At 40.9% G+C, this 25,740-nt stretch overlaps 1 protein-coding gene across 1 annotated transcript in view; it reads right to left on the minus strand.

The window, feature by feature from the left end:
* Nucleotides 1-25,740, minus strand: part of LOC145397151 (glutamate receptor ionotropic, delta-1-like) — a 63,943-nt gene that overhangs the window by 21,992 nt on the left and 16,211 nt on the right. Inside the window, exons 5-7 of the mRNA XM_080270348.1 lie at nucleotides 4,008-4,093; nucleotides 3,348-3,532; nucleotides 2,052-2,288 (exon numbers count right to left, since the gene is read on the minus strand). Of these exons, the coding sequence (XP_080126474.1) occupies nucleotides 2,052-2,288; nucleotides 3,348-3,532; nucleotides 4,008-4,093 (508 nt within the window). The remainder of the gene's footprint in view (nucleotides 1-2,051; nucleotides 2,289-3,347; nucleotides 3,533-4,007; nucleotides 4,094-25,740) is intronic.

The following is a 25,740-nucleotide window of genomic DNA, read 5'->3' on the forward strand; positions in this document are numbered from 1 at the left end:
GCCGCGGGTTAAGAATTGACCCAAAAACTTTTGAGATACAGGATGTTAAAGCAACTGGACGATAGTAGAGGGTTGGGAATAGTCACCCTTCTTTGGGACTGGCTGAATAAGAGAAAACTTTTAGCAAGAAGGAAAGGTACAAGTTGATAGACAAAGGCGAAAGAGTTTGCCTAGGCAGGGTGTAAGCACAGAAGCACAGTTCTTGAGAAAAACAGGAGGGACTCCATCAGGCCCATATGCCTTGTTAGTTATGAGGCCTGTGATGGCAGAAAATACATCAGTTGAAGAAATTTTAATGTCAGCCATGAGGAAGTCAGAGGGGGGATGTGATGGAGGAACAGTACCGGAATCGTCTAAGGTGGAATTGGAGGAGAAAGTCTGAGCGAAGAGACCTGCTTTATCAGTAGAAGAAATAGCTACAGAGCCATCAGAGTAGAAAAGAAGAGGGAAGGATGATGAGGTAAAGTTGTTAGAAAGGTTTTTGGAAAGGTGCCAGAAGGAGCGGAAAGTGTTCAAGTCGGAGAGTTGAGAGCATTTAGTATGGATGAAATTATTTTTAGCAGAGCGAAGAACAGACTTAGCACGATTCAGGGTAGAAACATATAAAAGATGTGATTCAGGGGTGGGTTGGCTCCTGTACCTTTTGTAGGTCCTCTCCTTGTTGCGGACAGCATTAGAACAAGTGTGATTAAACCAAGGGTTTCTTGCATTAGTCAGAGGATATGAGAAAGGAATGTATGCTTCCATTCCCGAGAGAATAACCTCTTTAATGCGCAAGGCACACTCAGATGGCTCACGGACATGGAGGCAATAATCATTCCAAGGGAAATCAAAGAAGTACTGCCTGAGGGCCTCCCAGTCTGCAGCTCCAAAGTGCCATAGATGACGTATGTTTGGAGGGTCCACAGGCCGTACTGGAGCGATAGGACAGGTTAAGGTGATAAGGTTGTGATTGGAGGAGCCCAACGGAGAGAAAAGATTAACATTGTAAGGAGAAGGATTAGTAGTAAGGAAGAGGTCAAGTATGTCGGAGCTCTCTCCAAGGCTGTCAGGGATACGGGTAGGGTGCTGTACAAGCTGCTCTAGGTCATTGAGGATAGAAAAGATGTAGGCTGCGGTTTTAGCTCTAAAGCTGATTTGGACACAAGAGGAGGTTTCTATTAGTTTTTAGTGGTTTGGAAGCATTCATTTGTCCCTAATCTTTTAATTCAGCTTATCCCTTTGTCTTTGCCATTCTCGAGTGACTTTTCTTTATTCAGAGAACAGGTAAACTAGTTTGGGCGTGTGTGTTGTTAAGGGCAATGAGACAGTGGATACATTAGCTAATGCTGCGTCTTCTTGACACCACTCTAGCAACCACCCACTTTCTGCTTTTGATATGGCATCTTCCTTGAAGTCTGCGATTTATACTTGGCAGAGGCAATGGGAGGTTGTCATTAATAATAAATTAAAGGAGATTTTTCAGAAGGTGCTTGTACCAAGGGTTCTCTCTTCCATGGCTCACCGATTGGAGGTGGCTGCTGACTGCCTTAGCATTGGACGCTCACTTCTTACTAATGGGTTCCTGATGTGTGGTGGGACTCAGCTGTTTTGTGATGACTGCCTGGTTTCCCTTACTCTTTGTCACTTGTGGTCAAGTGTCCGAGTCTGGGGGACCTGTGTTGGAAGTGTCTCCACAGACATACGGAAACGGATGGAGTCTGCTCTCTGTCCTTTATGCTTGGAGGAGCCATTGGCTATCCAGCTGATATTTTTAGCTTTCTTAAGGATGCGAGTTTCCCACACCTTCAATAGTTGACTGGTATTAATTATTTTGTTGCCATTTTTAGTTTTAATTATTCCTAGATGGAGATATTGATTTTATTTTAGTACTCAGGTTTTAACATGTATTCGGCGCCATATAACAGACTTATTGCGGTGCTACGATTTTTTCTAACAATTGAATTCAATTCAATATGGATCGCTACGAAGTAAGCACCAAAAACATTTTATACTGCGAGAATGCAGGCCTTCTACTCAAGGATGTAAATAGCTTCTTTGTTCCGCCTTACCTCCATACCACGGTAGATTTCATTGACCACAGAGTCAGTATGTTTGGCAAAGTACTCGAGAACTGCACCAGTGTAAAACCAGGGTTCTATACACCACCTCCAGTTCTCATGGTTCACAAGGTCTTGGTATGTGTCTAGGGTTGAGGATTTGCCCTGCACTGTGAGATGGGCAATGAGGGAGGATTTGAACCCAGTGGAGATGATCAGAGAGAACACCAGCCACCAACCCATCAGCATCTGTAAAGCATAAGGGACGTGTTATGTTTATTCCTGCTACCTTCAGTAGATGTGTGTTCATTTTTAAGGGAGATATTCATGGGTCATATTAAACATGGCCTGCATCATCTTCTTTAATCCCAAGGTGCAAAAAGGATTGTAAAAGTTAAGAAATTAGTTCAGTCACGAGAAATAAAAGTAAGTAACCACATTGTTTAGTTGCATTATATGGCTTCGTTTTTACCGAGATTCTTATGGGTGGATTAAGGTGATATTTAATTGCCTTTTCATTGGTAGAGTGGTAATCCATACACTGAAAGAAATTAGAAGGTACACTATATCCTCGCAAGTATAAACACATCTGGCCTATGATGGTCCCTAATACGTTGAATAAAATCACCTGGAAGAAGAAAAATTTTAACAGACATCCCTGAGGAAAGCATTTTAACACTCTGGATCGCATATTAACTGCTTTAAAGAGCTGATTGACCCAGAAGATAATAAAGCCCATATTCTCGAAGGATAAGGAAGCTCCCTAACACCTTTCTCTCGGCGATTTGGTTTGCTTGTTGCCCCGTACTGTCTTGTTATGTTATGTAAATTCTTCTAGTGTCGTCTCACTTTACATACATAACGTCCAAATGGATATTAATAAGCCATATCTACAAAAAATGTTTAAGGAAGATATGTTAGGGAGCCTCCTTAACCAACGAAAGAACCTGACTTACTGATGAGACGCCTTTGCTGTACATTACTTGGGTAAGTTACCAATCAGCCTTCATTTATGGACTGTGGTGGGACAATGAAGGTGTCAGAAATCGAAGTACCAATAACCTCCTACAAACTATTCAGGATAACTAAAAAATACGCTATATCAACATTTTCGAACCTGACTTAATATTTTGCTAACATATATTTTACATACAACTATGGTGAGTCTGATCCCAAGGAAGTTACATATGATGATGATGGTGACGATGACGATGATGATGATGATGATATTATTATTATTATTATTATTATTATTATTATTATTACTATTATTATTGCGAATACGGCTGTAAGTGATGTGTTCAGTACCTGCCCAGATGCACTGACTGATGGGTCTGGTGGCGGCCGTTCCAGAAGGGCGCCCCAGCCATACAGGAGGGTAGTGCTGAACTCAGCTACACGTCCACCGGCCGCCCACTCCCACGCCCGCTGCAGCACCCACACCGTCAATCCCCACGCCACCATGCCCACCAGTAAACTTAGCCACACTTCACCTAAAAGTAGGTTTGGTGAGAAAAAGAATATCTGTTTCAGACATAAAGTAACATATGATGTAATCAAGAAGCAGATCGAGATGGTGATGTTACAAAACTGTAGTGAATTATGAACACAGTAATTATTAAAAAGGAAAATAAAAAAAGCAATTGGAATCAAGAATTTCAAGGAATTTGGTGAGTGGATGGTTATACTGTATGGTCCATACCCAAAGAACACAGTCAATGGCATGTCTGCTTTCGTTCTTCCTTTTCCTGTGGTGATCGAGTGGTTAGCATTGCTAGTTATGACAGTGCCGTCCTAATAGTGTGTGGATTTGAATAATAGTCAATGCATCTGGCGTCATTCAACTAGTGTGCATCCATTCTTTATAGTTTGTTAAGTAAAAAGAGTAGCAAGGGTAACACCTAGGGGAGTAACATGGTAACTGGGTAATGCAGTGGCCCTGTATCCAAAGATAGTGGAATGACTCACCAGAGAAGGGTCTTACGAGTGCGAGGTGCGAAGGTAGAAGTGCGGGCTTCAGTGACGTGATGACGAAGACGTCTGGAGGATACGTTCTGGGGAAGCAAGAAATATCATGATTGTGAGTGAATTTTAGAAATACTTCCTTTTTTTTTTTTTTTCAATATTCTAAAGAATTGGTGGTAAGTTGGGGTGATCTTCATCTACTCACTTGATTTATGTTGCCTTCAGGTGACTCCACACTAGGGTGGGTCGAATTCCTACGAACTTAGAGTTGCTAGTTTGAAACATGGTGGGAAAAATGCTCCATCATGGTCACTACGCCACTGCACAAACGGTTTTTTATATTATGTATGCTCACTCCAGCAACTATCACTCCAAAATTGAGGAAATGATGACAAAAATGAAGAATTTGAATGATACGTGTTAGAGAATTTCTCGCACGATTTAGCTTTGAACGAACCATAAAATCATCTGCTTGCCTGTATTCAATATATACAAACAGTATTCTGCCAACATATAGAAAAAACTGCAAATTACATATGTATATGAAACACCAAACAGTGACAAACGACTTAACACATTCCCAATCTTTTCCTTAGGAAACGTAATCACGAGCCGGACACATATGTTCTGATCAGAAGTCTTGTTTACTCTAACGCCTCAGGAAATCTTTTCGAGACCCCTTACATTGCAGAAACATGCCATGTGGAGCCTGGTGCCTGTAGACTTTTTGTGTGGTCGATGTAACATCTTTGATGCAACGCTCCACACCTTGAGAGTGACATGAGTAGCGCTGGTCCAAGATTGTGAGTTGGCTGTCGTCCACTGTGACGTTCTTGTAAAGTGTAGAGATTTTGACAGACAATTTGTCTAGCTGCACCTGCTCGGTGTAGTTCTTGGCCTTGAAATCTGTCTTCAAAGTAGATTTGTCAAACAGTCTGATAAAGTCGCTGCTGTTCTCCAGCACTCGCTGAATGAGTGCAACAGCCATGCAACGTACGTGTGTATCTTTATCAGTAACAGCCGACAGCAGGATATTTTCAGAGTGACAGAAGTAACTGTTATTGCTGAGTTTTGGGCGAATGCTGCCCTGATCTTCTCGTGGCAATTCTCGCAACAGTTCCATCATACAGAAGATATTTTTGGTGCCATCCTGACACGAACTGTTTGCTCTCACTTTGAACCAAGCTGGCGCGTAAAAGTTGAGAATGAATGAAACAAGTGGTTTCAATACTGGACATGGCTCTTCTGACAACATGTACAACCACAGTGTATGTTTGGCTTTGGTTAGCCATCTGGAATGGTTCAGTGACCTTGCTGCACAGATGGTTTCAGAACTGCGTCTTTGGCTCCTCCAACCTGCACTGCCAGACATGCATGGTGCAAGTATCACTGTTCTTTGCTGAGATCTTTCTCAACTTCATCTGGTAAAGTGCAAGTTCTTCCATACACCCGTTCATAGTCCACAATTGTCAGATCCATTACCTACTCCCCCTCTTGAGCCAGTTGGACCCATCGTTACACTGTCAGTGGCTTCAAAATACCGTCTGAAAACTACTTCGATGAGATGTAACAAGCAGACAAGTCATTAAAATGGTCTTTCCAGCTGGGTTTCCAGCATATGAATTACCACAATCTTCTTGCCAGTGTTTACATTCGTGCCATCACAAACAATAACTCGCAGTGATTCTGCTGAATCGTTCTCATGGACAACCGACATCATCTCCTTGGCGATATCCACTGCTTTTCTACTTTCAGGGGAGACTTGACCTTTGTAAGCTGCATCAGGGAAGCCAGTACTGAGTAGTGGTCTTCCTTGACGATGACCCTTTCACCATAAGGGGTTTTCCTCAGAGTCTTGTCACTTTTACCATCAAAACCCTGACAAAATACCTTTGTTATGGTGCTTTGATGCTGTTGAATGGCAATATCCCTCCAGTATCTTCTTTGACACCGAAGTTTGCTAGGATCAAGTTGGTTTTCTTCAGCAAGAATACCCATGTCCTTCAGTGCAGCATTCACTTTGGAGCATATATCTATTGCTCATTTGGCATTGGTCTGATACACGATATAGTTCTATATGCCGATCTATTCTAACCCTGCTTGCCTATCACTGCATCATCAGTACCATCATCATCATATTGATCATCAGATACATCACAGGGGCACACCGAGAAATTGAGTCATGGAGGTTTCCGAAATACTGACAAGTCGTTGTGAGTGAAGCAAACCAATACAGCTGTGGTCCCAAGGGAGGGGTACTGCATGCCCCCAGGATTTTTTTTTTTTTTTTTTTTAGCTAACGAATTATTGATGAATTGATCACTGCACTAAAATAATTCAGTCAGTGGCAATAGTGATAGTGGGGCTGCAACTACAGTAAACATGTAAATCAACTATTTGCCACAAGGTGCAATGGTACCAAGAACTAAATGTTCGATGGAAAAACAGAGGAAGTTAATTTTCAATATCTGAAACTGTATGGCAGTGCTGACTTGCATTCAAATGATTCAGGTGTATGAAAGCTATCATGGCGTGGGATGAAGTCTTACTGTCGGAATAGGCCTAGTCGGACTGCAAGGGGGTTTCCGGGCACCCCCTTGGGTGCGCCCCTGCATCACAACTAGTATCATCAATATCATCCCTACATGCTGTTCCTGCATCTTCATAATGCATGGCTTCCTGAACTGAATATTCATGAAGCTTTCTTTTAATTTGTTTGTTTGAAACAAGTTCATTTTTTGCCATCTACTTTGCCAATGTACGTTTCCTACAACTGGTTTTGTCCATGCAAAAGGGCCACTCTTCAGGAGGTATCTTGAAAGCCCTGGCACAATGACACTCAGACCTCTCTCGAGCATCAAGTTGCAGCATTTACAACAGCAGATATCAAATAGTACATCATAGCTGGCCAACTTCCTCCAAGTAGGTGCTTGAAGTCCTTTTCATTGCAGAGTATTTTCATACCTACTGAGATTTTGTTATCGAACATTTCACACAGATGACGATGCTCTTGTAGTCAGTTATTTGAAATGATGCCTTCTCATATATTTCTACCACTTGGTCAGCAATAGTTTCAGCATGGGCTTGTGTGCTTGGCAATAGATGTTATTTTGTGCTCTAAGTATTTTCTTATGACATCTTTGCATGTAGGTATCTGATGCACTGGACGACTACAAGGTAAACCAAATACAGAATCTTTGACTTTTCCGCTCATGCTGAAGGTAGCCATCATTCCAACGCAGGGTTTAAATGAATGCAAAAAGCTAAAACAAACAACTGACAAGCACAGTGTAAGTAGATGCAGCCGAGGGGTGTACTTATCCAGGGAAGGTTATCTGGCTACCAATCTCGATAGCATGGTTTTAGGTACTTGTAGTGAGATAGGGCACTTGATTATGGATCGTTAAGCTCAGCCAGAATTAAGTAGTGAGACGTAGTGTCAACGAGGTGAGTTACAGTACTCTTGGGTTACAAAGTTTATTGCACAAAGTTATAAAAAAGATGTGTTACAGTTAAGTAGAGTGTGATACTAATGTCGGACCTTTTCACTAGCCCTTCTCTCCCTTTTCTCTGTCTAACCCCCTTCTCACTGTATCTGACCCTCGTGTTAATGGGCCTACTCTCCAACACCTTTTCCTGATCTAAAGGGAATCTCTCTGACATTAAATAGAGCATGGGGAGGATGTGTATGGTAAATTTCCTATCACGTGGACTAACTGACTAGGGCTGGTTACTCCACGTGTTTGGATATGTCATGAAATTCTTGTTCGTCTGGCCTACGAGGAAGTTTGAGATACATCATATAGTTAAGAATTCTTGATGGTCTGGGACAACAAAGGTTGTGGATATACATTAAGTGAAATGAACATTCTTGGTTCGTCTAGGCAAGGGGATGTGTTCTCTAATTCTTCCTAGAGGACTCAGACCTGTTTTACATATTCTTATCGATAGCTATATAGTTACATGTAGGATTGTGTTATATTATGCCTTCATATCGCTCGGTCATGTGAAACTAGCATACCATCGACAGTAAATAGTCATAACATATTAATACATATTATATACAAGTTACAGTGAACTTATGAGCTAATTAATCCTCTCGTGCACGATAAGTTTCTGTAAGTTTTCCGGCGCACAATTTTATCTGCGAAGCCGCCTGGCCCAGCTGCCCGCACGCGGCAAATAACACGTATTCTCTCCTTATTTTAGCAACCCAAACATCAATATACTGCCATGAAATTTATGACATCTTATTCGTCGATGTTTTTTCTAGCTGATAAGCACCACAAAAAAAAACCGGAAAACACGAATAAAACAACATCAGGCGGCCGTGAATAAACATTTCGCTACATCACGTTCACTTCCCAATATCACCATTCGAATGTTTTCCATCATACAGGAAAATGTTATAAAATGATTTGATAGAGAATTTCATCAGCTTTCTAAAGAGAAAAATCCGGTTGTGATACGATTTGAAATTTTCGAGAAAATAACCAAGAACTGAAAGCCATTTTTGAAAAAATAAAGGAGCTCTAATTCTGAACTTTTCTCACACATGTTATGTTTTTATTGCATAATATTATGCAGAATTTCACGAGCTTTCTAATGACCTAAAATGGTTTCGATACGCCTCATAGTATTCGAGTAAATCGCCAAAAACGATTGGAAACTCAAGTCCGTACGTCACTTTCATGATGTGTGCATAGCATATGCAATATTCCCGCCTACATAACAACGAATTCGTATCATAGATATTACATTGTTATGTCTTGTACATACGTAGAAATTACTACTCTTTGTCAAGGTTCTTACAGGAAATCGATACGTCCAATAATTTTTGAGTAATTGGCCGACAAAGTGAGATTACTCCTCCGAGCACTTTCGACTTTACCAAAACAGTCTGTTCCCCCAACTTTTCCAACAGAAAATGCTCCCAAAGGCTTATATTCTGCAAGTGAACATATGTAGAATTTACTGCTCTTTATCATGGTTCTATGGGAAATCTATACGTCCAATAGTTTTGGAGTAACTGGACAACAAACACAGAATACTCCTCCTCACCTACTGTACATGCGAGATAAAAAACATTCTTTCCACACCTCACCCACGGCTACATATTTTCCCTCGTTACGTTTTATTTTTTAATTATTTTTACTCAAAGTATACACGTAAAATATCATAACGTTTTTGATAGTGCTGTCAAAAACTTGACAGGACCACTAGTCTTTTTGCTAGGTTCTGATACTGAAACTGAACTTTCTTCCATCTCATATGTGTGTGTGCAAAAAACATTACTTATTTGTATAAAAATGATTGAACTATAGAAATAGGTCAATATACAAATCAACAAAATACGGGTAACTCACTTCATCCAGAGGTGTTGAGATGCTGGCAGTAGCTTGAAGATGAGGAGTTATGTAGTGTGTGAGCATGCGCGTGTGTGGGTGAGTGTGTGTGTGGGGGGGGGGTGGCTGGGTGTGGGTGAGTGTGTGTGCGTGTGTGTGCGTGTGTGTCTGTGGCTGTGGCACATTTTCTTCTCTCCTTGTGATACATTTGCCTAAAACACATGCGATGCACACAATAGATTTCTCCATGATCATTCGCTGCACAACATACGTATGTATATGTGGCTGTGGCATATTTCTTGTCTCTGATACTTGCACTATGTTTCAGCTAAGTCAGTCAATGCATGAAATATTTCTCTGTGAACACTCGCTGCACTATTTTATATGTATATTTCACACTAAACCATACGAAATTTAAAACACTATCACATGATTCCATCTCAACCTCGTCTATTATTCCCGACTTTATGGCGTACTTGACTGCCTGTTTCCTTAGCGACTGTTGCATATCTCTATGGCTTGCATAATGCCTGCTATGGTAGGTCAGTTATTTCACCAATCCAGGCACTCTATGTTTCACAAATATAAGTATTGGCTTCACTATATAAAGGTAAAATATTCACATCATTTATTGGCTGGGGTGATGCAGAGTGGAAACCCCATTATAACAAACCACACTCCTGCCTGTAGGCTTAATGGCTGATAACGGGCCCCAATGATTTACAGACAATGTATCTATGTTCCATAGACACAGTCACTTCACATTATAGTAAAAAACACTGTACAATCACAATATTTCAATAATGGCTTCTGCCTCGGGTGGGAGGGGGAAAATGGCGGGTTTAAAGGGATGCTGACAGTTGCGCTACTCCTCCTGCCTGGCTGGTCGTGAGATACTGAGATATTTCTGCTATGCATTGTCTCATCAGAGCAGTTACTGTGTTGCCAAATGCTTACCTCGGAAAAGAGATGCACACACCAGAACGCACTAAAATTTGATGGTAATTGGCCGAAAACTTTTCTTTTGATGGCGTTTTTTCTGCTTAGGAACGCTATTCACGTGACTGTGCTTCTTTGTAACAAACTGCATGGAACGCGAATCATGTGACTATGCCTGAGAGGGTTAAGTGAAATACATAATATTCTAAAAGTAACATAATTGTCTGAATATTGTATAATTGCAGTTACATCGTGTTAATGCTATTGTAGTTGCATCATTTTAATGCAACTGTTATGCAAGTGTGACTGTAACATAACATTGTGTTACTGCAACTGTTGCCATAAAATTGTAGTTACATTTGGTTAATGCAACTGATACATAATTGTGTTGGTCATAAAATTGTGGTTACATTTTGTTAAGGCAACTATTACATATTTGTGTTGGCCATAAAATTGTGGTTACGTTTTGTTAACCCGCCCCATCCCGACGTTTTCTGGGCAGTGGTATGCCCCAGTCCCAACATTTTTGGACCTTTTTTATTTTTGGCTCAAACATCTGCTTTATGTGAGAAACATCGAAAATTCATAGAGAAATCGCTCACCTGAAGTTTAAAATACTCGATCCAGGTAGGAGTACCTCCTTACCTTACAGGGTTTTCTATCAGGCTGGCTGCAAAGAAAACGAGTTCTATGGGAGGATAACTATTCTACACCACTCATAAACGGTATTTATTTATTTATTTGGTACGAATTTATATGTAGTATGAGAGTATATTGGTTTTCAAACGGTAATATAGGGATTATAAGCATAGTTTCACTCACTAACTCATCACCATTCCTGACCTTTCGTTGCCTCATTACCTGATCATCATTTCTGACTGTTTCTTCCTCCAATGTTTGTCCTCCACATTGTCATCGATTGGGGAATCACTCTGGCCCTGAATTTCGTACCGTGGCATGACATGGCTTTACTGGCCAGGTCACTGATAACAGGTGAATTGCTGAGAAAAGGTCATGCAGGGGGGGGGAGGAGGTCATGCTGGGTAAGGCATTGTCCCTGCCTGGCATCTTGTAGAGGAAGGTGTCCCGTGTATACGTGCCAAAAATCACTCGCGAAAGTTGTGCAAATTAGGGACCTTGCAATGTTGCCGCGTTAATTTACATCTCCGGGATATGAGTGCACATCATGTGAGGACGTGAATTCACGTCTCCAGGACAAGGCGGGTTAATGCACCTGTTACGTATTTGTGTTGGCCTTAAAACTGTATGTTAGGACTCCATATTATAATTACAAATCATAATAGACAGATAAATAGATAGATAGAGAGACAGATAGAAGCAGGAAGTCAGATGATGAGAAGGTACTGTGTCTGCGAGAATCGAGCAATGCTAAACATGCTTACACACTCTTAACTCAAGGACTGCTTTATAGGCACACAACAGCGCCTCGTGACCATACACACACACACACACACATACTCACACACAGGCTTCTAGAACTTTCCAACCACAGTGAACACACTTGACACGACTCCTGCTACACCAGAATTTAGGAAAGAGAGCTCAGATGGAGGCTAGCCATAGAACAGGCAGGTCGTAGGGAGAAGGGCTTAGCAACATGGAGAGAGAGAGAGAGAGAGAGAGAGAGCGAGACAGGAGGTAGCTAGCGGGACTCTACTTTATACTTCACTCGTGTGAGAGATTTTGTTAATATTTCCAAGACAAATAAAAGTAGTCCCATACTATTCTTTACCTCTCCTGTCATTGCATGACAAATGGGAACCAAGATTATCAACGTACAAACAACTCAAGTATAACAACCGCTCGTCCACAAGTCTAATATATATAACTTCTCTACAAGTAACTACAAAGTCTTTTTATGACAACTGTAGTTACATTTTGTTAACCCGCCGCGTCCTGGAGACGTGAATTCACATCCTCACATGATGTACACTCATATCCCGGAGACGTAAATTAATGCGGCAACATTGCAAGGTCCCTAATTTGCACAATTTTCAATTTTCGCAAGTGATTTTTGGCACGTATACATGGGACACCTTCCTCTACAAGATGCCAGGCAGGGACAATGCCTTACCCAGCACGACCTCCTTCCCCCCCCTGCATGACCTTTTCTCAGCAATTCACCTGTTATCAGTGACCTGGCCAGTAAAGCCATGTCATGCCACAGTACGAAATTCAGGGCCAGAGTGATTTCCCAATCGATGACAATGTGGAGGACAAACATTGGAGGAAGAAACAGTCAGAAATGATGATCAGGTAATGTGGCAAAAAAAGGTCAGGAATGGTGATGAGTTAGTGAGTGAAACAATGCTTATAATCCCTATATTACCATTTGAAAACCAATATACTCTCGTACTACATATAAATTCGTACCAAATAAATAAATAAATACCGTTTATGAGTGGTGTAGAATAGTTATCCTCCCATAGAACTCGTTTTCTTTGCAGCCAGCCTGATAGAAAACCCTGTAAGGTAAGGAGGTACTCCTACCTGGATCGAGTATTTTAAACCTCAGGTGAGCGATTTCTCTATGAAATTTCGATGTTTCTCACCAAAAGCGGATGTTTGAGCCAAAAAAAAAAAAAAGGTCCGAAAATGTCGGGACTGGGGCGTACCACTGCCCAGAAAACGTCGGGATTGGGCGGGTTAATGCAATTGTAACATAATTGTTTTGGCCATAATTGAAGTTAAAGTTACTTAAAAGTTACGTCTTGTTTATGCACCTGTTACATAGTTGTGTTGGCCCTAAAATTGTAGTTACATATTGTTAATGCAACTGTTACAAAATTGTGCTGGCTATAATTGTAGTAATGCTATCGTTTGTAGTTACATAATTGTAGCAACTGTAATTGCAGTAAAGCAAGGTAATGCAAGCGTCTGTAGTTACATAATTGTAACAAGTGTAACATAATTGTAGGAATCACAAGTGTGGTCATTGTAGCTATATAACTGATACATATATATAAAATTAATACAATAATAGCAATACAGTCATCTTATGTATCAACCATATATGATGTGCTTATTTATTTGAGACACCATGGGCATATTGGCTTAGTTATATGAGACACCATAGGTGTATTGGCTAAGTTATGTGAGACACCACAGGTGTATTAGCTTAGTTATGTTGCACAGTTTATTTTAGACATCATAGGTGTATTAGCTTAGTTATGTGAGACACCATAGGTGTATTAGCTTAGTTATGTGAGACACCATAGGAGTATTAGCTTAGTTATGTGAGACACCATAGTGTATTATCTTAGTTATGTGAGACACCATAGGTGTATTAGCTTAGTTATGTGAGACACCATAGGTGTTTTAGCTTAGTTATGTTGCACAGTTTATTTGCGACACCATGGGTGTATTGGCTTAACTACGTTGCACAGTTTATATGAGACACCATGGGTGTATTGACTTAGGTAAGTTACACAGTTTGAATTAAGATGATATATGTAATCCATAATTTGTTATTTCATATAAAATTATATATACAGTATTTACAATATGTTCAGTGTTCACTAAGTGAACACTGAACATTTGACACTATGGCCCTCCAAAGGTTGTGAAGTCACTTGATAATGTTTCCCTATTTTAAAATTCATCTTTAGGTATTGGTTGCAAGTACTAAAGTGTGTGGCTGAGTATAGTACACTGTTGCTAGCTCCATTTTTGTTAGTCATTTTCACTTGATTTTCCTTGTCACTGTAATATGAATAATACATGTGTACTTATATTTTGATTCTCTGGTCTTGCTTGTTTTTCATATGTATGTATCATACGTTTGAGTAAGGATCTTGTCTATCACTGTGTATTTATGTAGGGTTGTATATAAATGAAGTAGTACTATTAAACTAATAGAGTAAATGTTTGACTCACTGATATTAACTGTGGTGGGAATACTGGGTAGGATGCTGCTGATGATGATTGTGATGATGGCTGAAGGATGTAGGTAGGGTTGATTGAAGTAGGTCAGGGACCTGGTATGTCTGCATCGGCACTCGGTGTCGTTGTCCCCATTCAGCTGATGGTGACCCCACTGCTGAGTAGCTGTCTCGCTCTGGTAGTTGTGGTGGAGATGGTGGTGGTGGTAGTGTTGGAAAAGGTGAAGGTTGTGGTGGAGGGTAGTGGAGGTTCAAGGAGGGAGAAAATGTGCCGATGCTACATCACCATGTTGGTTCAACACAGAGATGCACTTCCTCCTTTCTCTTTTCTTGTTGTTGTTTGTTGTTCTTTTTAAATTGTAGTGTTTGATTTTCCTTACTCATTGAGATTAACTTGTAGGCTTGTAGAGTTGTTGATCGACGTAGTTTATTGTTGATATTGTTTCTCGCAATAGTGGAGTTGTGGTTTAGGAGCGATTAGGAACGAAGTTAAGCTGTGTTGATGCGTCGCTGGCTCTCACACTCTGCTTTACTTGTTTGTTTTTTGTCTGATTGTGTGAAGTCGCCAAATAGAGCGTAGTCGTAGATTGCTGTGATTGAAACATTAATCAGCTTCATTTGCAGCTCGCAAATGTCTTAGTATAAATTCGTAAGGCATAGCTTGATTGTGGTTCGTTTTCACCGCTCGCCACCAGTCTCGAGTGGCGTAGTTTATCGTAGTTGGTTCGTTATTACCGCTGCTCACCAATGTAATTGAGGGTAGTACTTTCGTTTTTACTGCTGCTCACCAATGTAAGTAGACGTAGCCAAGGGGTGTAAATAAGCAGGGAAAGTTATCCGGCCAGCAATCTCGATAGCGTGGTTTTAGGTACTTGTAGTGAGATAGGGCACTTGATTATGGATCGTTAAGCTCAGCCAGAATTAAGTAGTGAGACATAGTGTCAATGAGGTGAGTTACAGCACTCTTGGGTTACAAGTTTTTTTTATTGCACAAACTTATAAAAAGGGTGAGCTACAGTTTAGTAGAGCATGATACTAATGTCAGACCTTTTCACCAGCCTTCTCTCCCCTTTCATTCTCTAACCCCCCTCTCACTGTACCGGTATCTGACCCTCGTGTTAATGGACCTACTCTCCAACCCCTTTTTCTGATCAGAAGGGAATCTCTCCAACATTATATAGAGCATGGGGAGGACGTGTATGGTAAATTTCCTATCACGTGGACTAACCGACTAGGGCTGGTTACTCCATGTGTTTGGATACGTCATGACATTCTTGTTTGTCTGGCCTATGAGGAAGTTTGAAATACTTCGTATGGTTAAGAATTCTTGGTCTGGGACAACAAAGTCGTGGATATATATTATGTGAATGGACATTCCTGGTTCGTCTAGGCAAGGGGATGTGTTCTCTAACTCTCTCTGGAGGACTCAGACATAACTACTACCTGTTTTACATTTTGTTACCTATAGCTATATAGTTACATGCAATATTGTGTTATATTATGCTTGTGTGTTTGATAATATGTCATTTTGTGTTCCAAGTATTCTCTACTGACATCTTTGCATGTAGGTAGTTGATGCAGTGCAGGACTACTGGGTAAACCAAATACAGAATCTTTGACTATTTCTCTCGTGCTGCAGATAGCCATCATTCCAACACAGGGTATAAATGAATGCAAAAAGTTAAAACTAACAACTGACAAGCACAGCTCGTTTGTGTAACCGGTAACAAAGCTGACAAAATCAGTATCGTCAATGTCAAAGCTGCCAGAGTTTGTATTATTGCTAAATTATTACTGCACTCATTCGGTGCAAGCATAATGTTGCTGGAGGATCGTTGGCCAATTTTCAATAATACTGAACAGTTATGATATGTGAATATGGTGTTTGGGACATCAGAATATCCATGTTTGTTGAATTCAAATTTTTTGACAAACCCTACTCTACACTGTATGAAAAACCAAATGATTTCTAGTAGACCAGGAAACCATGTACTCCATTGGGTAGCAGCCATATAGCCACAGGATGCCCTTTTTTTAGGGTTATGGCATTTCAGCCGGATGTGGTCAGTAAGAGCTAAATCCGAACAGTAGCTTTGGTTTATTGCTCAAATAATGCCACTGAGGGAAGAACAACAAGTAAATCATCCCTTGAATACAAGGACTACGAAGCCTAGGTTAGGACTCTTACTCTCCTGACGGGGCAGTAAAGGATTAGATGAGAGATTCCAAACAGTCATTAGCACAAAGTGGTGGATCAGTGGTAGTGAACCCATTTTGTAGTGCGCGTGCCCCAATATTACAGTTTAACCCAAGGCATCCCATCGATGAATGGGTACGTCGCAACATTTTGTCATAGCTAGACCCATCGACGTACTGGTACGTCGCGCAATTGGAAGGTTCATAATTTGCACAATTTTCAATTTTTGTGCATGATTTTTTGGTACGTATACATGAGACATCTTCCTCTATTCCTCTACAAGATGCCAGGCAGGGATAATGCCTTACCCAGCATGACCTCCCCCCCCCCCGCATGCCATTGTCTTGGCAATTCACCTGTTACTAGTGACCTGGCCAATAAAGACATTCAGGGCCAGAGTGATTTCCCAATCGATAACAATGTGCAGGACAAAGTTTACATAGCATCAGAGGAAGAAACAGTTAGAAATGATGATCAGGTAATGTCGCCAAAAAAGGTCAAGTATATTGATGAGTTAGTGAGTGAAACAATGCTTATAATGCCCATATTACTGTTTGAAAACCAATATACTGTCGTACTACATATAAATTCGTACCAAATAAATAAATAATTACCGTTTATGAGTGGTGTGGAATAGTAACCCTCCCATAGAACTCGTTTTCTTTGGAGCCAGCCTGATAGAAAACCCAGTACAGTAAGGTAAGGAGGCACTGCTACCTGTATCGAGCATTTTAAACCTCAGGTGAGCGATTTCTCTATGAATTTTCGATGTTTCTCACCAAAAGCGGAGGTTTGAGCCAAAAATTTTTTTTTCAAAATTGGTCGGGACTGGGGGGAGTCAGTGGTAGAAAATCGGTCAGGACGTGACGGGTTAAGCTCAGGCCGGGCATTTGTGTCCTTTCACGTGCCTCCTTATGTTCAAACCTGTCAGTTCTCTGGATGACATAATCACAAATAAATAGAAGCAGAACAATACAGTGAGTCCTTGAAATAAAAAACTTGAAGTATGAATTTCCGATGGTACGAAAGCGATAAATGTAGGACATTTTCCACATTACGAAAGTATCTGTCTCGATGGTACGAAAAATGATACGAGAGGAAATACGTAAAATTCAGAATGGGCCCTCTGCACAGCGCTGTGCTTGCTTGTGGCGAGAAAACGAACCAACCCCTCTCTGGTAAACACATTTTCACGTGCTTCCCAGTCGAGTCACGTCCGTCCTCTCCTCTCAGCTTTGCTGTGCGTTACGCTGTTTTTTGTTGTTCTTCACGTTACGTATTTTCACCATGCCTCCCCAGCGCCCTGCATCATCTCCAGGATCTGAGGAACCAGGTGCAAAGAAGAAACAGCATCGTACTCTCACTCTTGAGAGGAAATTGGAAATACAGTAGTTCGATTGATTTATTTTCTGGTAAATGTACAATGAAAGACACAACTATCTTCCCAGTTCAGTCTGAAGAAAATTTACGCCAGGCAAAATACAATGAAAACCCTGTTTCTACTAGTGTGTGTTTCAAATGGTTCGATTTTTCCACGCTATATTCGTCAGACTTTGGGAAGATACATGTGTCTTTCATTGTACACTGGAAGCAGCAGAAAGACCTTACCAATTTAGTGCATAATCCTCCAGTTTGTTTCTGTAATTTTCTGATAACTTTCAGTTTGGCAAATTACTTTTTCTTGCTGAAAAACTTCCTCCCCGTTATTATCGTCACTTTCCCCTACGATCGTTTCGAGCACAGTGGAAGAAACTCAACGTGCTCAAAGGTGGATATCGTTTCCCAATTTCCCAACTGGAGGTTAGGATAGGTTAAAATTATTAGGTACAGATAAGCTCGGTTAGGCCAGGTTTAGTTAAACATTTAGGGAAGAACAGTCCTTGCTCCCATTATGTTAACGAAATAAACAAGAGTTGTCACACCAGAACAGCTAAAAATGATGGGGAAACAGATTTAATAAGAAACGTTTACTGTATTTACCAACCCAGAAATAATCTGAAAAATATAACAGACTATCAGGAAGAACTAATTTGGTAAGGTGCTTTTACTGCTTGAAGTAAAACGTATGTTTAGCCCCCTCAATGGCTGTGGGTTCAGATATTTGCGTGCTCCCTTCGTCGACGTGGGGACCATTTTTTCAAAGTTCTAAAATCAATTTTTTTTTCTTACATATGTGAAAAGACTCGTCTGGCACACCTGAATTTTTTTTAAATTATACTTTCCCCTAAACCCATCCTGTGATTTCCTAAGATTCGTGTAAAATTTAATAAAATTAGGATGCGTGTTACATCAGCATCTATACATCGGCCGAAAACATCTGTGACGAAGTGAACTGTGAACGCCAGACTGCTTGAAGTGGTAGAGTAGGGTCATGTAAACACACCAGTGACCCTCATTCCCTTCCCATAATTGCTCGCAGTTTTTTTTAGCTCACCCTAACTCAACGTCACTGACACCAGTATGGTAAGGCGTTATTCAAGGCCAGCAGCTATGAAAGCAATAATGGAATACATTATTGTTTGTATCAGTCCTCTCTCTTTCACTCATACACATAAGAACAAACTAAAGAATGAGCAGTAAATGTACACTAACTCTAAGGAGCAGAAATAACTGTGCTTAGTCGGTCCGAAATATGTTGGGAAGAGTGATACCGAACAAAGAATGTGGAACTGAATGCTAACCTACGAGAACATGTGGGACAAAAGAGTAACTTTTTTCTGATTACCAAATATTTTTGTTCCATATCGTCTCTTAAAATTGTACAACCCATAATCTTTCGTGTAAGCATACAGCCTAATGACCATACCGATTCAGTTCATATTCCTCTAACTTGTCTTCTATATTTTTCTGACTATTTTGAGGGTGGTAAATTATGTTCTCTTGCTGAAGCTTACTCAAAATTAGGGCGCATGTAACATAAGCATGTAAACATCGGCGTGGAGCGAAGAGAACGCCTGACTGATGGGATGGTAGAGTAAGGTCATGTACACACACCAATGACTTTCATTCCCTTCCCGTAATTGTTCGCAGTTTTTTATAATGCCCTAGCTCAATGTCATTCACACCGAAACAGTGAAGTATTGTTCAAGGCCGGCAACTATGAAGGGGTTAATGGAATACTGTATGAAAAATTCAAAATGGGCACGGTGCATAGCGCTGCACTTGCTTGCCATGAGAAAACGAACTAACCCCTCTCTGGTACACATATTTTCATGGGCTTCTCAGTTGAGTCCTCATCCCTCCTCTTCTTACAGCCTCACTGTATGTGAGGATATTTTCGCAGCCCTTCACCTTTTTGTATAGTTTCGCCATGCCTCCCAAGCACCCTGCATCATCTCCAGCATTGGGGAAGCCCGCTGCAAAGAAGCAGCTGCACCGTACTCTAATTCTGAAAAGGAAATTGGAAATTATAAGACCCCATGAGGAGGGGCAGGGAGTCTCAGAGATTGGACATGCTTTAGGCCTTGCTGTTTCCACCACTGGAACTGTGACGAAGAAAAAGAAGATGTACAAGAATATGGCCACCTCCTTCTCTACAATTGTATACAGATATTGCTTACTTTTTAATAGAGGGGGGTGAAGTTTAGGTGGGGGTCCAACGGGGTCCTGGGATGCATCCCCCCATTGATATGTGTATTTCAATGGGGAAAATCGTTCTGATATACGAAATTTCGAATTACGAAAGTTTTTTTTAGTCCCTATGCCTTTCATGTATCAAGGACTCACTGTACTTTCATGTTCATTTGCACTACATTTCCTACTACTACTCTACTACTACTACTACTACTACTACTAATGATGATGATGATAATAATAATGATTCTCCAATGCACAGTGCCACAATAAGGAAAGGTTAATTCTGGCTCTCTCTTCCTCTGAGGAGAAGCGTCGGTGCTGAAGTGGATCTAATATGGAATCATACAGAAACAGATTGTGTTTCCATGTTTTGCTTATAATGAACACCAAGTTAATCAGAAATTCCTTGAAGGTATTAAGACGAATCAAACGAAAATAACAAATTAAAGGCAGAACGTTGTTAAGCTATGTGAATATGCTTCTAATAGTACAGTTCTTCTGTGACTGACAATATTTATTAAACAAGTAGGTTGGCGACGATGGCCAGCTCTATGTGGGCCGTTGGGGTTCAGCCTGTACACATAAAGGAGGACACTTATCTCAGTAGAGTTTAAAATGCTATCTCTTGCCTCTCTTTGGACACAAACTAAACCACCCAGACAATAAAAAAAAGACTCGATACTTGCTTTAACACAATAAACGTAAAAAAATGTGAAAAAAAAAAAAATCATTTTTTAAACCTCCCAAATTATATACTGATTTTGTTCACAACACACTTATCTAGTCATTTCAGGCCATTTCAGCACCACTGATTTTTTTTTTTGGGGGGGGGGGAATATGGTTATTTCTTAGAGTTATGTTTTCTTGCTCCTCTGTTTTAGCTTTCACCTGCTTGTATGAAGTAATTTTGCGAATTTTATCTTGTTCATTGTGAAGTATGGGATAGGTTTAACCCCTTAACCCGCCTCGTCCTGGAGACGTGAATTCACGTCCTCACATGATGTGCACTCATATCCCGGAGACATAAATTAATGCGGCAACATTGCAAGGTCCCTAATTTGCACAATTTTCAATTTTCGCAAGTGATTTTTGGCACGTATACACGGGACACCTTCCTCTACAAGATGCCAGGCAGGGACAATGCGTTACCCAGCATGACCTCCTCCCTCCCCTGCATGACCTTTTCTCAGCAATTCACCTGTTATCAGTGACCTGGCCAGTAAAGCCATGTCATGCCACGGTACGAAATTCAGGGCCAGAGTGTTTCCCCAATCGATGACAATGTGGAGGACAAACATTAGAGGAAGAAACAGTCAGAAATGATGATCAGGTAATGTGGCAAAAAAAGGTCAGGAATGGTGATGAGTTAGTGAGTGAAACAATGCTTATAATCCCTATATTACCGTTTGAAAACCAATATACTCTCATACTACATATAAATTCGTACCAAATAAATAAATAATTACCGTTTATGAGTGGTGTAGAATAGTTATCCTCCTATAGAACTCGTTTTCTTTGAGCCAGCCTGATAGAAAACCCTGTAAGGTAAGGAGGTACTCCTACCTGGATCGAGTATTTTAAACCTCAGGTGAGCGATTTCTCTATGAATTTTCGATGTTTCTCACCAAAAGCGGATGTTTGAGCCAAAAAAAATAAAAAGGTCCAAAAATGTTGGGACTGGGGCTTACCACTGCCCAGAAAACGTCGGGATGGGGCGGGTTAAACGCGGGGTTGTTGGGAGTGTGTTGTGCGTGTCTCGTGGGGATATTCGCGCTCCAACTGACTTTTAAAAGATATTTGCCAAAAATCATTTATTAGTCCTAGAATATTATAATTAAATAAGCATATGGTGCATACCTTCAGCTTTCTCCTGGGATGTTTGTTGAGCCTTCTTCTTCTGCCGTAGGACTTGTGGAGACTTCTGAAGTTGGGTAACAAAGTCTCCACTTTACACTTCCCAGTTCCCCGTAATATGGTTACTACTGCCTGATATTATAACTAAAAACAGTATTCTATGAATTTCAAGTAGTTTGGAATCCATATTAAAAAAAAGAAAAACAGTGTGAAAGCAATGTAAATTACGAGCGCATTCAAGCTTTCCTCCCGTGCTGGGTTCCCCAATGTAATTCTGAGGCAGAGCTATCATTTATTATTTATAAACGCACTCACACTTTATATTCCTAGTACTTTATTACACTTATTTATATATACAATATTTATCTATAAGTTTCTTTCAGTACTAGTAGTTTATTTTCACTCCAGGCATTCATCTTCTCGTTCTGTAAACTAGCACAGAGGGCGACGCAGTCACTTTCACTTTCATTACTCCCAGTAGTTATACATGCTAGAGCGAAACTTTCACTTTCACTTTCATTACTCCTATTATTTATACTCGTATTCTTATATTACTACTTATTTACATTTCTATTTACATTCTCTATTGTATTTACATTATTTACATTTCTATTTTATTTACACTATGTTATGCACTGTCACTTGCAGTAACTTATAAAACTATTTTCCACTGTTCAGTTATATTTACATTCAGTGCTTTCACTTGCTGTTTACACATTATTTACATATTATTTACATTTCCATTTGCACTGTTTTAGGGTAATCAAAAAGATCGTAGTCATTATCCATCATTATCATTGATAAATTAGCCAGTTCACGTTCCACAGCAGAGTCGCTTAGCCCTTTACCCCCTCCCACACGAGGTTTAATAGGGGTAGAGGTCACAGGGCCCTTTGCATGGGGCTAAAAAGCGGCGGAATTGGACAGGCGCAAATCCGACGTGGTTTCACCTTGAAAGATGACAGTAAACTGAATGCTGTGGCCTAGGGGCAGTGAAGGGTTGCCAGTGTCAGCATGGTGACAGCTGCTTATATATACACTATGAAATGATTGGCAGGAAATCTAGACAATACAATAATAGATTAGGTAGTTCCAGGTGAATGTAAACATCTCTTAGGCTTCTCCCTTCCTTTCTTATATATATTTTAATTATGAGAACAGGTTGTACGGCATATTTCAAGGGGAACTAAACAGGGAAAATTACTGAACGAGTGCACGTGAGGTGTTGCCAGGTGATAATTAGCCCATTCCAGATTGATGGCAGTATCAATTACCTTTTCTCTTTCTTTTATATATTATTTGGTATAAGAATAGGGCAAAGGGCACATTTCAATGGATAAAATGAGTGGAAAAATCCGTTCAGGATTTGTGTAGCGCAGGGTAGCTGGTCAGGCGGGAGGAGAGGGTTTTTGAGGGGAGGTAAGGAGGGGAGTCAAGGACAGGAGAGAAATGGCTAAATTGTCAATAACCCCTGGGTGTAGGGGGGTTTCAAGAATACTCCCCCAGTATCCTTGCTTTTCGTACGAGGCAACTAAAAGGGTTGGTGGTGGGTTAGTGCCCCACCCCGTGAAAAAACCTAACTAAACAAGCGAATAAAGTGCCTCGGACCAGGATGGACCATACACTGATGACTAAGGAACGGACAAAGGACATTCTGAGGGTGGAAACTTGGAATGTGAGAGGAGTGAATGATGAAGTGAGAGAGAGATTGTTCAGGTGCTTGAGGATGCAAAAGTGGATATATGTGGATTGACTGAAACTAAATGGCGAGGTGAAAGGGTGAGAGAATGGGAATATGGTTTAGGTATATGTGCGGGAGTCAATGAGAATGAGAGGGCAAGACAGGGAGTATGTCTGATGATAAGCAAGAAGTGGAAGGAGAATATAAGAGAGTATGGAACAGTGGGTGCAAGGATTGTATGGGTGAGGATGAAAGTAGGTATACAAGCATGGGCGATTGTATGTGTGTATGCTCCGACAGTGGACCGAGCGGCATGAGTGAAAGATGAGTTTTGGGCAGGAGTAGAAGCATGTATGGACAAATTTGAGAGGAGCAAGAAAGTGCTTGGAGACATGAATGGCAAAGTTGGGAATGTTCGAGTGGATGGAGTGGTTGGTCAGTGGGGTGTGCCAGCTGAAGTAGATGGGAATGGTAGTGCTTTGGTGGACATCTGTGCTGGTAAGGGGTTGGGAATAGCCAACACCTACTTTCGGCATAGGATGATCCACCAGTATACATGGAGAGTAATGAGAAGGATGGATGGTGAACTTGTTGAACAAAAGGCAATAATAGACTATGTGTGTGTGGATGAGCGAATGAGAAGACAAGTGTTGGATGCAAGAGTTTGGAAAGGGCGGGGAAATGGAGTCTCGGACCATCACTTGGTGATAGCCAAGGTAAAGCTGCAAAGTAAATGGTTGAGGAGACGAAGGGGAAGACAGGAGGAAACAGCTCCTGTGAGGAAAGTGGAGAATTTGCAAGGTAGTGAGACAATGGCAGAGTATAAGAGCATAGTGGAAGAAAGATTGAGAAGGTATGAGCTAGAGCAGATGGAAGGGGTGGAAGACGTATGTAAAATATTCACGGAAGAGATAGGCGCAGCGTGAGAGGTGGTTTGTGGACTGAGGAGGAGATGAAAGGGTGTGCAAGGGACAGCATGGTGGAATGATGAGGTGAAACGAGCTGTAGAACAAAAGAAGAAGGCATGTAGTGAATGGTTAGTTAGTAGAGTTAGGGGAGATGATGAGAGAGAGAAGAGAGAGGTATACTGTATGTGAGCAGGAGAAGGGAGGTGAAGAAACTGGTGAAGAAGAGTAAGAAGAAAGTGGATGAAGAGTTTGGGAGGAATCTGAGTGTGAAATGGAGGGAGAGTAAGAAATTGTTTTGGAAGGAGGTAAGAAAGTAAGCCAGTGTGAGATGGAAAATGGTAGGGGAGTGAAAGATAGGAATAATAGATTGTTGGTGGAGAAGAGAGAGAAATTGAGGAGACGGAAGGAGCACTTTGAGGACTTGTTGAATGTGGAGAGTGAGAGCAGTGCGAGTACAAGTGGTTGGGGAATGGCTGGGAGAAGAAGAGATGAGAGGAGGAAGGAAGAGATCAGTAGGGCAGAAGTAGTGGAAGCAATGAAGAAAATCAAGTTGGGAAAGGCCTCAGGAATTGATGGAGTGTGTGGTGAAATGCTAAGGTATGGGGGTGAGATTGTTGTGGAGTGGATATGGAAGTTGTGTAGATTGGCTTGGGAAGAGGGAAGGGTTCCAGAGGACTGGAAATCAGGTATAATTGTTCCTTTATACAAAGGAAAGGGGGAGAGAGAAGTATGTGGTAACTATAGGAGTATTTGCCTTCTTAGTGTGACTGGTAAAATATATGGTAGAATACTCACTGATAGGGTTAGGCATATGACACAGGAGCTAGTTGGAGAAAAACAAGGGGGATTTAGGAAGGGAAAAGGGTGTGTAGATCAGATATTTGTTCTAAGATGTTTAGTGGAGAAGTATCTAGAGAGGGGAAAGAAGGTGTATGCTGCCTTCATGGACTTGGACAAAGCTTATGACAGAATAGATAGGCAAGGTATGTGGAAGGTATTAAGAATATATGGAGTGGAGGGGAAATTGTTGAGTGCTGTGAAGAGTATGTACAAAGGAGCTAGGGCTACGGTGCGAGTGGATGGTGAGCTGAGTGAGTTCTTTGATCTCAGTGTGGGACTGAAACAGGGTTGTGTAATGTCTCCATGGCTGTTTAATATATACATGGATGGGGTTGTAAAGGAGGTGCAAGGTAGAGCAGTGGTGGGGGTGGCTTTGTTGAATGAGGGTGAGATTTGGAAGATTCCGGTGTTGCTGTTTGCTGATGATACAATATTTTTGAGTGAAGATGAATGGGAGTTGCAAGGTTTGGTGAATGAATTTGGGACAGTGTGTA

Source organism: Coenobita brevimanus, chromosome 40, assembly GCF_032717465.1.
Source record: "Coenobita brevimanus isolate Jiangsu-jjx chromosome 40, ASM3271746v2, whole genome shotgun sequence".
NCBI classification, from domain to species: domain Eukaryota; kingdom Metazoa; phylum Arthropoda; class Malacostraca; order Decapoda; family Coenobitidae; genus Coenobita; species Coenobita brevimanus.